Source organism: Martes martes (assembly GCF_963455335.1).
Source record: "Martes martes genome assembly, chromosome: 4".
Taxonomy (NCBI): domain Eukaryota; kingdom Metazoa; phylum Chordata; class Mammalia; order Carnivora; family Mustelidae; genus Martes; species Martes martes.
In genome coordinates, this window is record NC_137891.1 from 182,604,386 (window position 1) to 182,619,572 (window position 15,187).

The window sequence follows — 15,187 nt, forward strand, 5'->3', positions numbered from 1 at the left end:
AAGGTGTTCAGCATTAGCCAGTAAGAAAATGCAAATCAAAACCACAGCAAGGTAGCTCCTCATACCCACTACTGTGGTTATTACCACAAGACAGACAACAAGTATCAGTGAGGATGTGCAGAAATTAAAATGTTCCTACATCACTGGTGAAACTGTAAAACAGTGCAACCTCTTTGGAAAACAGTTTGCAAGTTCCTCGAAAAATTAAACACAGTTACCATATAACCCCCACAGTTCCACTCCCAAGTATCTAGTCAGGAGAACTGAAAACATATTCACACAAAACCATATACATGAAGGCTGACACCAGCATTAGTCATAAGAGGCAAAAAGTGGAAACAACCCAAATGTCCATCAACTGATGAGCAGATAAACGAAATGCAGTGGATCCCAAAACCCACAAAACCTCTCAGTAAGAACGCTCCATTCAACCTGCTGCACTGAGAGATGGGACCACATTTAACACGGCTTCTAGCACCTAAGCCTGCGTCGCTGGGACATTCCAGCCTCATTCTGTGTTCCCGTCTGGAAAAGCTCAGGGCTGTTTGTTTCAGCCAAAGCCTGACAATAGGTCCCTGACCTCCCTTTCTCAGTGCCTTTACCAAAAAGGGCTTACAATTGTGACTCCTTTCTCTGTCCCTATGAGATGTGTATGTATCCCCTATAAGCAAGGACCTGAGAGCCATTCCTTTGAAATGCAATCATCAGGGAGGACAGGGCCCGTCTCAGTCTCAGCCTCTGCGGGAGCACAGAAGCCCAGCCAGCAGATCCAGCTGGCCTTATCACGGGGACACTGACCCTTCGTCATTTTCCACCTGAGCACTCCCCCACAGGACCCTCTGCCTCACTCTCCCTTTAAAAGGCCCTGCCACCTCTGTATAATTTGGAACAGAGCTCTGCTCTTTCCCCTTCTGTCAGCAGTTACTGAATAAAATCTGTTTTCACCGCTTTCACAAACATTCAACTTTATCTTTGACCGTCCATATCTCTGACCGAATCCATTACTCGGTCATAAAAAGGAATCGAGTACTGGTCCGTGCCACAACATGGAGGGACCTTGAAAGCATGACGCTAAGTGCAAGAGGCCAGACACAAAAGGCCACACGGCGTACGATCACATGGATACGAAATGTCCAAAACACTAACCTGAAAGCTTAGTGGTTGTGTGGGGCTGGAGGGAGAGGAGAAATGGGAGTGGCTACTAAGTGGGTATGGAGTTTCTTTTGGGGGTAATGAAAGTGGTCTGGAGTTAAGGAGTGGCAATCTAGGCACTTTGTAAACACCCTGCAAAAACACTACAGTGTACACCCTAGAGGGGTAAACTTTACGGGATGTGAACTAAATCTCAATAAAGCTATTAGTAAAAATAATAATGATGGATTATTTAAAATGACAGCTAAAAAATATATATATATATATGTATGTATGTATGTGTATATATATATATATATATATATATATATATATATATATAAAACTGCCTGGAACAGAATTCAAAGCACTCACCTCAAATGTACCGATCTCTTTTTCAACATTATGACAGTTACGAAACCAACAACCTCAGACTGCATTCGGGGGGAAGTTGTATACCTTGAAACCATTTGGCCTGTGCACCTTAGCATTGCAGGAAAACCCCATAGGTACTAAGTACAGGCTCACTATTGTGGCACTCATAAAAATTAGCATGGACCCTGCTCTAGTCTTTACGAATGAAACAAAACTGTAATTAAAGCAGAAAACGTGGCCAACAGCCCTGACATTGTAGTCCCTCAAACCACCACCAGATCCATCAGTGAGAGACTCAACACCTCCACGGGCTGTTTGCCATTCACTATGTAACCACCTAGAAAGCATGTATGCAACCTCCCTTGTGTTACAGAAAGAAACCGAGACCAGAGAGGTGAAGTGATTTGCCCTGAAATGATGAGTCGTGAAGGTGTAGGTGACCCGGCTTCTAAGGAGGTACACCTCCTTTTAGCAAGTAAGTGTCCAACGTTCAAAAACGAAGCGAAATACCAGTAAAAGGGAAACTCCTACTCACACGAGCTGAAGCAAGAAAAACCTGTCTGGCCAGAGCTGGAGACGAGCTTTTCAGGTTTTCCTTGGGCACTGCCTAGAAGAGGGCACGCCTGAGCCGTCAGCGAAGGCTCTGTACACCCCGTCTCGGTCGAACCCACGAGAAACAAGGTGCTGAGAGGCACAGCACAGTTAAGCCTGAGAAGTCCCTGTCATTGCTCATACTTTACCAAAGTCAGGACTTACTTCTATATTCTCCACAATTCTCGTAACTACGGAAGCGGTGACTGAGTACCAGTAGGACTCCCCCTTCCGCTGGCGTTCGTTCTACAAAGGAAAGAGCGGGGGTTAGCCAAATCCAGTGCTCTGCTCATTTCCTCCGTCTCACCGCAGCGTGTCTGGGGGCCGAGGGGGTGCGCCTTGCCTTCCATCTGTCCTCCAGGGCTTGGAGCAGAGCCTTCTTGCGCTCCCTCTCCAGGAGCTTCTCCTTCTCATCGTCGAAATCCTCTAGCTTTTCAGGGGCTCCGATTAAGTGAAGGCTGGAGATGGAGATCACCCAAGGGTCCACGTGGGGGCGGTAAAAGGGAATCTGAAGCGTTACCTTCCCAATCAGGCCTGGGGAAAGAAAGCAAAGTCTTGTCAAGTGCCCATATACGTATTCACTTCCTACAGTTTTTCTGTATTCTTTTAGTTTTTTATAAGAAGCATAGGGACTTTTACCACTTATTTTTTAAACTAAGAGAACAGGCAGCAGGTTCTCATACATGGGACACCGAAAATTAGTAGGCTGAGATCTGTAAGAACAAGGCACAATAAAAAGCCCAGTGTGGGGGCGCCTGGGTGGCTCAGTGGGTTAAGCGTCTGCCTTTGGCTCAGGTCATGATCCTGGGGTCCTGAGATCGAGCCCTGTGTTGCTCTCCCTGCTCAGAGGGAAACCTGCTTCTCCCTCTCCTTCCCCACTTGTGCTCTCTCTCTCACTATCTCTGTTGCTATCTCTGTCTCTCTCTCTCTCTCTCTCTCTCTCTCTGTTGCTATCTCTCTCTCTCTCTCTCTCTCTCTCAAATAAAAAAAAAAATCTTAAAAAAAAAAGGAAAAAAAGAAAAAGCCCAGTGTGACCCTATCAAATGCAACAGCCCTCCTCCACGAAGTGCCTCTTCCCCAACTGAACTACTTCTTAAACTTCCTTGGAGTATCTTTCTCCCCAAAGCACCTGCCCAAGCCCATGAGCTCGAAACTCATTTCTTGTCCGTTATTCGTGGTCTGGTCGAGAAGCACTTCTTGGGAACTATCAGACTTTGAGTATGTCCAGTCTTAAACATATCAATTGAAACATGGGTAATAATATTAAATCCCGATTCTTCGTAAGAACCCAGACTGATGTGAAACCAGCTAGAACCATGATACTGATTTCCCAAGCCCTACCATTTCTAGCCAAGTCTCCTAGGACACAGGTCTTCTTTAAATTCAGTTAATAAGAGCCAAGTTACTACTAAGGAGTAACACGTAAGAGTATCTGAACTGTCCTAAGGGACCTCTCGAAGATCCACATAGCCCAACTAGTATGCTCCCGCTGAAAGAACACACGTTACCAGAATAATCGCTACCCTCTAGGACCTAGAATTCAACTGATCTGTTGAAGATAAGACAATATTAACACCAAGTGCTTGTGTAATAAATTAAGAAATGTGGCAATAAATAATGAAAAAATGTTTTCATTTGGATTTTATCTCAAAAAATGAAAGTAAATTTTTTCTATTTAATAACTGAAGCCAAGTACAAATTTTCACCACAAAGAGTTTAATAATAATTGGTGCACAGTTGCAATTCTAACCTAAGTTATTAGGGGGAAGAGGCATGTTTGATAAGGTAGGTGACAGCAAAAGAGAACCTCTGTTATTGGGGTGCCTGGGTGGCTCAGTGGGTTAAAGCCTCTGCCTTTGGCTCAGGTCATGATCCGAGGGTCCTGGGATGGAGTCCTGCATCGGCCTCTCTGCTCAGCGGGGAGCCTGCTTTCCCCTCTCTCTCTCTGCCTGCCTCTCTGCCTACTTGTGATCTCTGTCTGTCAAATAAATAAATAAAATCTTAAAAAAAAAAAAAACACCTCTGTTACTGTTACATTTCATTTAATTTTTGCAGAACAAGTACAAACAGGGTCATTTTTGCAAAAAATACTAGGAAACTTCATCAATATTCCCCAAGAGCCTCTCCTAATCCTTTGATATTCAAATAATAATCTTTGGAAGTACCCTGGGTATCATCATTCCTGAGTTTCTTTCAAATTCTAACTTGTCAGTGTCTCTGCCTGTGATTCTGGCAGTTTACCCATCACTTGAACTGACTTCAAGAAAGCCTAAAGTCTTTTGCAAGATTTCTATCCTACTCCACCTAGCAACTGATTTGCATTGTACTTGCATTTTATTGTAATACAAGTACCCAAAATAATGGAAAGACTGGCATCAACAGGCTATTACTGAATCATGACTGAGTATCTGAACAGGGACTAATTTTACACACGGCCATTTAATAAGGAATTTTTTTAAGACTTTATTTTTAAGTAATCTTTACACCCATCATGGGGCTTGAACTCATAACCCCGAGATCAAGAGTCGCAGGCCCCAATGACCAAGCCAGCCGGGCCCCCCAACTAAAAATATTTTTATTCCAGGACAACTCTTGTTTCCTCACCAAACCTAGGAACTGCAGAACTCCTATCCTAGCTGTAAGCCTCTACTGAGTGTGCCAGGCGTTGTTCCAAGTAATTTTGATGCATTAACTCACGTCTTCCTCTCCATAACCCTGTGCTGTAGGTACAAGGATTATCACCTCCTCTTAGAGACTGAGAAGCACACACAGAGTGGCGAGGGAACTTCCCCAAGGCCACACCGCAAGAACACAGCAGATAATGGATATACACCCAAGCACACCGTTCCAGAGTGCACCTTCCATTCAATAAACTATCTCTCAGTAATATTATGAATTCTCCAAAAATAAGAACCCCCATATCTAGGACAGAAGTTCTCACACTTCAAGAAACGTAAGAATCACCGGCGGCACTTATTAAACATACAAGTTCAATGACACATGCTTGGTTCCGATTCAGTACGTCTGGGAAACATCTGGCCTCCCCACTGCTGCCCCAAGATCATCCTGATAGAAAAGGCCACACTCGAGGACTGATCGAAACTCTATTTCCTATCCTGCCTCTTCCTGCTCAAACACAGCCAAACTCAAGGACTCTGGGTTTTCCTGTCCCAAGCAATGGAAGAAAGAGGGGAGGACCACCACGTCCCTCTCCCGCAGAGTTCTACCCACCGGCTTTGACTTCAAAGGGTAACTCCAGTTCTTTCAAGGCATCTTTCTTCAAGGGCAAGTTTTCCAACTCAACAGCACCTGAAAAATAAAACAACAGCGTGAGATGTTCACCCAACACAGGCAGTAGGCACCTACTGTGTGCAAATCTTTGAAGGTTAAAGGGAGTTTTACAGCTCAGCCTGGCTAGAAAAAGCCAGGAGTAGCACGGCCACCGGCCTGCGTACTCTGTCTGTACCAGTTTCCTGCCCATACCGCTCTGACAGCGGAAGCTCACGAGCAGGTGAAGGGTGTAGGCAGCGATCGTTTTCTATAATAAGCCAGATAGAACATATTTCAAGCTTTATGGTATCTGTTGTATGTTCTCTCTGTTTTTTGGGGTTGTTTTTTTTTTTTACAAGCCTTTAAAAATATAAAAACCATTCTCAGTTTGAATTTGGGCAGCTGGCCAGTGTGCAGACCCCTAGTTTAGGTGAATATTCACCAGACCACCATTAACATCTGAGCCACCTGGGAAGAAATGCAGGCTCCAGGGCCCCCTGCGAGATATCCGCTGGGATTGAAACACAGAAATTTGCCATTTTTAACAAGCTCCAGCCACTCCCCTCCCCCCAACAAAAGGGTCTATCGCACACAACATCTGGGACCCCATGAGAGTTCAGTAAAATTGGCCATCAGAAAGAATTCCAGGGGCGCCTGGGTGGCTCAGAGGGTTAAAGCCTCTGCCTTCGGCTCAGGTCATGATCCCAGGGTCCTGGGATGGAGCCCCACATCGGGCTCTCTGCTCGGCAGGGAGCCTGCTTCCCCCGCCCTGCCCCCGCACCTGCCTCTCTGCCTACTTGTGATCTCTGTCAAATAAATAAATAAAATCTTTAAAAAAAAATAAAAAATAAAAAAAAGAATTCCACTCTCCCTTCTGGACAGACCCGCTCCACACACTCTGCTCCACGTCTGTGCCTACAGGCTTCGTCACCCGTTCCAGGGCACAGAACAAACCACTGCTGGAGGTCCCTTGCAGACCCAGCTTTTACAGGACTTCAGCCGAGAGCTACGAGATGTCTCTGAACAGCCAAGGCTCCCTGCCTCACTCTCCCAGCTGTGGAAGTCACCCGTCCACAGTGACACACCACCCCCCCAGTCTCCAGCAGGCACTGTGCTGGCCGCTGGGAATATGAAACGAGAAGGCAGGGACCCCATCCTAAAGGGCAGAGGAGACAGCCATCAATCTACAAAACTATTTGCCCAACTTAAGGCAATTTCTGGGAACAGGGAGTACAGACAACCACCCAGGAGCCACTGGTACAGGAACTCAGAAGAGAGGCAGGCCAGCCAAAGACAGACTAATACAAGAAGCAATTATTTTTTCCTTTAAATGACTGCTCAAGACTTGAGGGTAATTGGCTTCTAAGGTATTCAAATCTAGTAGCTCAGCAGATGCTGGGCAAACGCAGCCAGCTTACATTTTAGACTTTTGCAGGAACACGTGTGCCACGAGGGTCCCCGCATAGCTTAAGACTAACCAAAAGGAGAAGTTAATAACCCCAGAGAGCCCGGAAACAACTATTTCCACATTTGGGGAGTAAATGATCACGGGGCGGGCGGGGCGGGCATGAAACTTGTTCCTCAACAGTGGAAACTGACTTAAAGGGGGAAAGCATATGGTTTCTTCTTTTGAAGAGCATCATTTGCAATTTGAATTATTTGCCCTATTTTTCAATCCCCAAATCTGTCACAAAGGCAGACGGCACCAGGTTTCCTTGGCTGCTGTGTACCTTGGAGAAGTGGAAGGAACGGTAGGCAGCCCACGCCGGGGGAAATTAACGCTGAACTGCGGGAGGGCGGGAGAGGTGCTCTAGGAAGGGGAAGAACCCGGGGAAAGGACGAGAAGGAAGGGCAGCCTCCAGCATTACAGAAACAAAGGAATAAGGCAAAACAGCAGCAGCGGCCAGCGGGTCAGTGGTTCTGGATGGAAGGCTCGCTGATGCCCCAGCCACTCAAATCTGCACCCACACCTGGCCCTGCCGGCAAAGGTCCCTCAAGGGACCCAGAGTCGGGAGGACTTTATAAATGACAATGCTCTTCGTTTCTTTCCAGGCAGATAACGTGCAGGCTTATTCCTGGACATCTCCCCCCAAAACGCCTCCGCTTAGCAGAGCAAGAGGCGGAGGCCCTAGAACTGGGGTACACCTAGAGGCTGGTGGCTTTTCGGTCAGCACTGATGACTGCTGGCCTCTCTTCCCACAGCCCTGCGTCACCCAGAAAGCCAGCCTGAGGTGAAGAGCTGATAGGAACAAAAAGGAGGGGCCCTAAGTGTTGGGCCACAAACACAGATAGGCCTGCAGCCCGAAGCTCAGGGCCCCTGACGTGACACAGGCAGCTGCTACCTTCTGGCCTCAAACCATCCCGAACACGCCTGGTGAGTTCTCCGCCTCCTGCCTGTGCTCACAAGTGTCAGTCCACCCGGAATGCAGTGCCCCGCCCGGCGCCGCAGGCCCAACTCCTGCTCGGCTCCCTCGGTCATCCCTCCGCAGAGTCCTGCCAACAAGGTGAAGGACTCCCCTGCTTTGCACACCTGCCCCCCAACCCGTGCTGTGCCTGCAGCTCTACTGGAACAATTTACAGCACCTGGCATGCCCAGCAAGGTAACGGATGTCCGAGGGCAGGGACTGCCAAGGTGGAAGGACAGGAACAGCGACCACTCAGTGAGATCGGACTAGAGCCGAGCACTTACCCCACCAAGTCACCGAAACCTCTCAACAGTATGAGGAAATACCATTCTGTTCTGAGGTGAGGAAAACTAGGTGCAGAGGTAAGCAATCTGCTTAAAAATCACAGAGCTAGGACGCCTGGGTGGCTCAGTGGGTGAAGGGTCTGCCTTCCGCTCAGGTCATGATCCCAGGGTCCTAGGATCGAGCCCCGCACTGGGATCTCTGCTAAGCAGGGAGCCTGCTTCTCCCTCTCCCCTGCAGCTCCCTCTGCTGCTCCCCCTGCTTGAGCTCTCTCTCTCTCTCTGCCAAATAAATAAATAAAATCTTTAAAAAAAAAAAAAAATCACCAAGCTCGTAACTATAGGACTATAGTTCGTGCTAGGTCTGTCTGATCTCAAATGGCAGGAGGCAGCTTAGGTAACTTGCTCAGTCACAAACAGCTGTTAAGTGGAGAGACCAGGCTCAGACCCCACGCCTGAGCTCCTGGTATCTTCTCCTGTCCCCACGTTTTCTATCAGTCCCTAACACAGAGCCGTCCGTACCCAAAGCAGGCACTCAATGGTGTTTGCAGAGAGAATGAACAAATAAAGTCACATACAAGTTCTCTCTCCTTCGAATACTCATTTGCTATTTTGCATTTTTATTACATTTAGTACGGGTGCACAATCCACCCTTGAAGTCCCAGCCAAGCCAATCGTACGCTGACGATTGTGACAACAGGACATGGTGACTGACTGAGGGCCCACTACATGCCCAGAACGGCTCTAAGCTCTCGGATCTGAATTCATGTCTAGTCCTCAGAACCTCGTGACACAGTTCATATTCTCTCCAATCTACAGAAAAGAAGAATTTGAGAATTCATGAAGAATTGGAATAATCTGCCCAAGTTACCGGTAAATGGAGAAAATGGGATTCAAAATCAGTCTGACTGGGGTGCCTGGGGGGCTCAGTCTGTTAAGCGTCTGACTCTTGATTTCGGCTCAGGTCGTGATCTCAGGGTCATGAGATCAAGCCCCAAGCCGGGCTCTGCACTGTGCAAGGAGCCTGCTTAAGATTTTCTCTCCCTCTGCACCACAACCACCACCACCACTCCCCACTTTCTATCTCTCTCTCTCTCTCTCTCTCTCTCTCAAACCAAACAAACAAACAAAACAGTCTGGCTATAAAATTCATATTCTTGACCACTAGCTCTGTCTTTTTGGCATCTCAGACACTAAACATCTACAGACCGAAGTAACATTCTTATTCCTATGCAGGACCCCCTGCCTCCAACCGGTGCTCACCTATAACCGCGATGCTCACAGCTCTAAGCTTTGTGGGGTGCCTTGAATCCATAGGGATGGGGCACCACACTAACATTGGTTATGAGAGAAAAATTATTTTTCTATTCTGCAAAGAGAAAATTTTTTAAACAGGAAGCACAGAAAAGCACTTTGAAGCATCAGAGAGATACACATAGTTGTCATTACGAGATATACTCAAAAACAGATTAGAAATCTATTTAGTGCAGAGTCCATGATACATCGGATACCACAAATCTCTATCTACTCATTTCTTCCGCAAATATCCTATCTCTGTCATTAACAAGGTTGTGATCTGCGCTTCCCTTTCTCCGCTCCCCACCCTGTGCAACCTGGATAGCTTCACAGCCTGTACGAGAACTTCAGTAAGTGACCCAAGAGGTGAGCTTGACACTCCTCTTGTACTTTGAACACATCCTCTTCCCTGACAGACTGGTCACTGTCACCTTGTACTTAGTAGCTCCCTTCTAAGGACAAGAGGAAAAGGTCAGGACAGAAGCTAGAGATGAAGGAAAAAACCTACTTCTGTTTCCAATGAAAGGAAGGGAGTGGGCGGGGCGAATGGAGAGCTCCCTACAGCCTATGGCTGCCACAATCCTTGCACAGGTTTAGATGGGTCAGAAAAACGTGGAAACCAAACTCCTGGGGACAAGCGAACCATGGGCACCCTCTTCACAGACCCCACCAGTCTGTACCACTGCCATGCCCACTAACCTGTCCTGGTCCACATGCCAAAATCCACACCCTCAGGAAGGTGAGTTTCCCGCCATCTCTCAGATCCCCTTTCCACTTTTTGGGCTGCTACATGCTTGCAGACTATCTCCTCTCTCTAGATTTGCTCAGGGGCTCCATTTTGAGTTGAGCAAAGAGAACTTACATTAAAACAAGGAAAAGGAAAAACAAAGCAGTTTTCTGTCCTCACACCAGTCCCCTGCACTGCATTCAATCACGTCTCGGCACTCACCAGGGAGAGGCCTGTGAACGTGACTCGAGCTTTAGTCTATCAAAGCCCCCACAGTAACATATTTTAAAGCTTCAACTTGGTGTCTGTTAATACACTAGCAGGACGGGAGCTGTAAATGTCATTCCATTTGATCCGTGTGAGCCTTACGGAAACCCTGGAGAAGTACCTTTCCCACTTTTCCTTTTCTTTAAGATTTTATTTACTTAATTGAGAGAGGGAGTGAGAGCGAGCATGAGCAGGGAGAGAGGCAGAGGCAGACCTCCCACTGAGCAGCGAGCCCAACGTGCGGCTCGCAACCCTGGGATCATGACCTGAGCCGAAGGCAGACACTTTACTGACTGAGCCACCCAGGCATCCCTTACCCGCTTTTCCTAAAAAAACCTGAGGCTCTGAATTTCAATGGCTTGTTCACATAGCTCATAAGTAATACAACAGGATTTAAAGCCAAAGTCAATGCCACTGTCACTACATCACTACATCATGGCCACCTCCAAAAAGCTTCATAAAGCTAAACAATTAGCTGGGATAAAGCAGTCACCAGCAGCATAGTCTTTTTCTTTTTCATATTTAACAGTTCCCTAAAATCTATGGCAATACAGCCACATACTAAAGTTACCCTATCATAATAATCAGCGTCATGTGAGAGAACATATTTCCTTTTACACATAATTAGTACAAAGCCATCTGGGCATTACGTTGTATTATTCTCAGTACAACAAAATGAATATAAAAAAAAAAAAAAACAGAAATGCCATCTGCAGTGGCAAACTTTACCAAAAAGAGATACAGATACACGCACTCACCCACCTTTCAGAAGCGCAACAGAGAGCTGATCGGTGTTCAGGTTATTGACGTATTTTCCCAGATAGGTATTGAGAACCCAGGCTACAAGACCTTCCAACATGACTATATCCTCAAGACAAGGTGTTTAAAAATCATGGATCATTCTTTACTTCTCCCTCTCATGGTCATAGAAGAACCTAAGAAAGAAAAAGAAAAAAAAAGGAAATCAACAGAAAACCAGATGATTTTTTTTTAAGGATTTTACTTATTTATTTGACAGATAGAGATCACAAGTAGGCAGAGAGGCAGGCAGAGAAAGAGGAGGAAGCAGGCTCCCCACTGAGCAGAGAGCCCGATGCGGGGCTCAATCCCAGGACCCTGGGATCATGACCTAAGCCAAAGGCAGAGGCTTTAACCCACTGAGGATGATTTTCTAAGCTGGTTTCCTATGCTACCTTTCCTAAAGGTGGATGAATGAAAAGCACAGATTTAAAAAAAGATGGGGTGACCAGTACTGTAAGACCCCGTGTTAGCCAAGGATCAAACAAACATGTTCTCACACAGCTACAAGGAACAGTCACTTATAAATATACCAAACATACCTACAATTCCAAGTTGTCTCTCCTTTCGATGTAACTGATCATTAAACTGCTTGCCTTTAGTAATTCACCTTGGCATTAGACTGTACTGGTCAGAGGTTCTCATCCAAGTGTAACTAGGCAATGTCTAGACACATTTTTTTTTAAGATTTTATTTATTTATTTGACAGACAGAGATCACAAGTAGGCAGAGAGGCAGGCAGAGAGAGAGGGAGAAGCAGGCTCCCCACTGAACAGAGAGCCAGATGCAGGGCTCAATCCCAGGACCCTGGGATCATGACCTGAGCCGAAGGCAGAGGCTTTAACCCACTGAGCCACCCAGGTGCCCCACTAGTCACATTTTTTATTATCATGACTGGGGGTCACTACAGGTATCTTGTGAGTAGAGACCATGGAAAGAGCTAAACATCCTGCAATGCACAAGACAGCTCCCCCATGGCAAAGAATCATCCAGCCCAAATGTCAACAGGGCCGAGGCTGAAAAACCCTGTCTTTTAAAAAAAAAAAGTAAGAAAGAAAGAAAAACCCTGTCCTAGATTAAGGCAAAAATGCCCTAAGAGATTTCAATGAATGTGTTCTACAATGATCCTCTTTAAGCCTTCCCTAATTCAAATGTGCAAATTCGTTCATCAAGATCATTCATAAAATAACATAAATGAAAAGGAGAAGGCAGAGGTTTATCACTGTTCTCAAAAGTTTCTGGAACTGCGGGTGCCTGGGTGGCTCAGTGGGTTAAAGCCTCTGCCTTCGGCTCAGGTCATGATCCCAGGGTCCTGGATCCCAGGATGGAGCCCCGCATCAGGCTCTCTGCTCAGCAGGGAGCCTGCTTCCCCCCTCTCTCTCTGCCTGCCTCTCTGCCTACTTGTGATCTCTGTCTGTCAAATAAATAAAATCTTAAAAAAAAAAAAAAAAAGAAGTTCTGGAACTGCATTATAGGAACCCAGGCACCAGACGATGCTGATACAATGAACTACCTTAATCAGTAATACAAATACAAGAAATTCTCTGGCTCCAACTACAGTATTTACATCCACTACTGCTTTACCACTACCTATAAGAAAACTGTGTTTATTAGCATTGCAAAAAATATACACGTTACTTTTAGTATTGTAATAAGTTATCATGAGGGAACTTGAGACATAAAAGTTTCAATGTGTTCTGAAATTGCTCAGCTAGCTAGCAGATCCCAGTTAGAACTGTGAGTTCCAAATCCTGCTCTGAGCCAAACACATCAGACACCAGCCCACCATGCAGGACACTCCGGATTTGCTATGGCATGTGTCCCACTTGGAACCAGCCCTTTCAGGATCCTTTCCAGGCACTCTGCCCCACCCCCAGTGATTCACCTTAGCGCCAGAAAATACACTGATCCCAAATGAAAGGCTACCACCCAACAAAGACCCAAAACATAAGGCCCTGTAAGAGTTAAATGAACCTTCAGGAAAGACTGACTTTTATTCGTCAACAGTGACTTGCACTTGCACTTTCCTTTTTATTTGCTATCAGTGACAGTAAAAATAAACAAGTAAATAAATAGCATTTGATGAAATACTGATTTCTTTCCAAAAATTTTTAAGCCATATCTTGTGTAAAACTAAGAATTTGCTAATTATTGGATACATTTATTTAAAGGATAGGTTATAAGAATAAACTCTTAAAAATAAGAAATGTTTAACAATCTGGTAAAATAAACACTTCTATATTATAACTTCAAACAAGTAAATCTGTGAGAACAAAATGTGAACCTGACTTATTCTAGTATTACTATGTAGACTCCAAACACACTTAGGCAGGGAGCCAAAATCAGAGTGCTCTCTATTTTTGAAGTTAATGCCATTGCCTCCACCCCTAAAATGCCAGCAAACTCTCTATTAAGTGCCAACTACAAATACTATCCCAGTAGAGGGAGAAACTGTGGGAGTTGGTACCCAAGATCCCGCCAGACTCTACTTCCCCTGAAGGTGGAAGAATGCAAAATACAGATTAAGGAAAAGATGGGGTGAGAAGCACTGTAAATGCCCCGGTCAGTAAATTAATACTCAAGCCAGAAAGAGTCTATTAGCTCAGCTAAGCATCTAACCCAGGCTTGAAGCCACTTCAAGGATTCCCTTAAGGAATCCGGTGTCAGGAACGGCCGCCAGACTGGCTAGAAACCCAAAGTGTTTACACTCGGGTCCACCAGGGCTTCCAGGCAGTCGCCTGGCACTAACTCGCACCTGACCTCGCCTAATCGGTGGGGTAGGTGACACTGGGGATCAGGGCTCAGCCCACGGGCGGGCAGACAGCCCGGGCATGACCTTGAGCCAGGCCCCTCCCCCGAGGGGCGGCCAAAGCTGGGAGTAGGAAGGACTGGCAAAGGGACCAGGGCGCTGCTCCCCAAGCCGGCCGGGCCCGAGTGCTGTGGGAGTCAGAGAGCTCAGAGGATTCGGGAACAGAGGGGGCCTCGAGCCCCACAGGAATGGAACTGCCCTGAAGGCGAGGGACCCACAGCCCTTCCTCCACCCCGTGGGCTCGAGGGAACGGAGACCCCAACACGCAGATAGAGGCCGGAGGAAACCGCGCCTGGCGGCTGGGGTCCCGCACCTGAAAGCAAGGACTCAGCTTGGGTGTGACCCCGGGGAGCGGGTGTAAAGACTGGCTTGAGGCCTGAAGTCCCCAACCCAGAGCGTAACCCCAGAAGGCTGGTGGGTGGTTAAAACACTGTGGGGAACTGACCAGCGCCCCCGTTCTTGGGCGTGAGGGAGAGGGGCTCGCACACGGGTCCCGCACGGAGACCGTGGCTCAGGCGGGGAGACGCGGGCTGACACCGTCCCCGAATCCCCGGGCACCAGGCTGCCGGGACCCCGGAAAGGGTGCCGGGTGCGGAGGGGACTCGGACTCCCAGGACAAGGACGCCGGTGTCCCGAGAAGCCAGGCAGCTCCAAGCCTGTCAGTCTCTGGGGGGTCCCCATGAGGGCAGCTGGCTCGGGGCTGTCGGGAGCACGGACGCCCCAGGGCCCCCGAAGGAGCTCAGACGGCGGGAGGGCCGGACGCCGGGCTCTCCGGGCTCCCAGCGGCGCGCTCCCCGCGGGCGGGCCCGGGCCCCAGATCCGAAGCGGAGCCGGGACGACAGACAACAGGCCCACGGCCCACCTGCAGTCTCCGACCCTGCGTGTCGCCCGGCGTCGCCCCGCCTCGGCCCGTACCTGCCTGTGTCCCGGGCCGCCCGCTTAGCCCGGCACTGCGCGGCGCTTCCTCTCCCGGCTCCTCAATGGCGCTGGCCAGCGGCGCTCCGGCCCGTCCCGACCCGACCAATCGAGCGGGCGACGCGCCGGAGCCTGGCCAGCCGAGCGCCGAGTCATCGAGGAGGCGCCCCCTGCCGCCGGCGGCCGCTCGCGGATGCAGCTGCTGCTGGAGCTGGAGAACCGCCCGAGGAACCTGCAACCTACCGGGCTGGGAGGAGACAGTCCCACGGGAGGGCAGGGTCACAAATTCGTGTGGCTTCAACAGTGTTGGAACCCAGCGTTC

General features: G+C 48.0%; 1 protein-coding gene across 1 annotated transcript in view; it reads right to left on the minus strand.

The window, feature by feature from the left end:
- Window positions 1–14,953, minus strand: part of VPS13D (vacuolar protein sorting 13 homolog D) — a 254,821-nt gene extending 239,868 nt beyond the window's left edge. Inside the window, exons 1-5 of the mRNA XM_080800390.1 lie at window positions 14,866–14,953; window positions 11,106–11,278; window positions 5,329–5,406; window positions 2,441–2,631; window positions 2,263–2,343 (exon numbers count right to left, since the gene is read on the minus strand). Of these exons, the coding sequence (XP_080656516.1) occupies window positions 2,263–2,343; window positions 2,441–2,631; window positions 5,329–5,406; window positions 11,106–11,202 (447 nt within the window). The 5' untranslated portion in view covers window positions 11,203–11,278; window positions 14,866–14,953. The remainder of the gene's footprint in view (window positions 1–2,262; window positions 2,344–2,440; window positions 2,632–5,328; window positions 5,407–11,105; window positions 11,279–14,865) is intronic.
- Window positions 14,954–15,187: the final 234 nt, after the last annotated feature.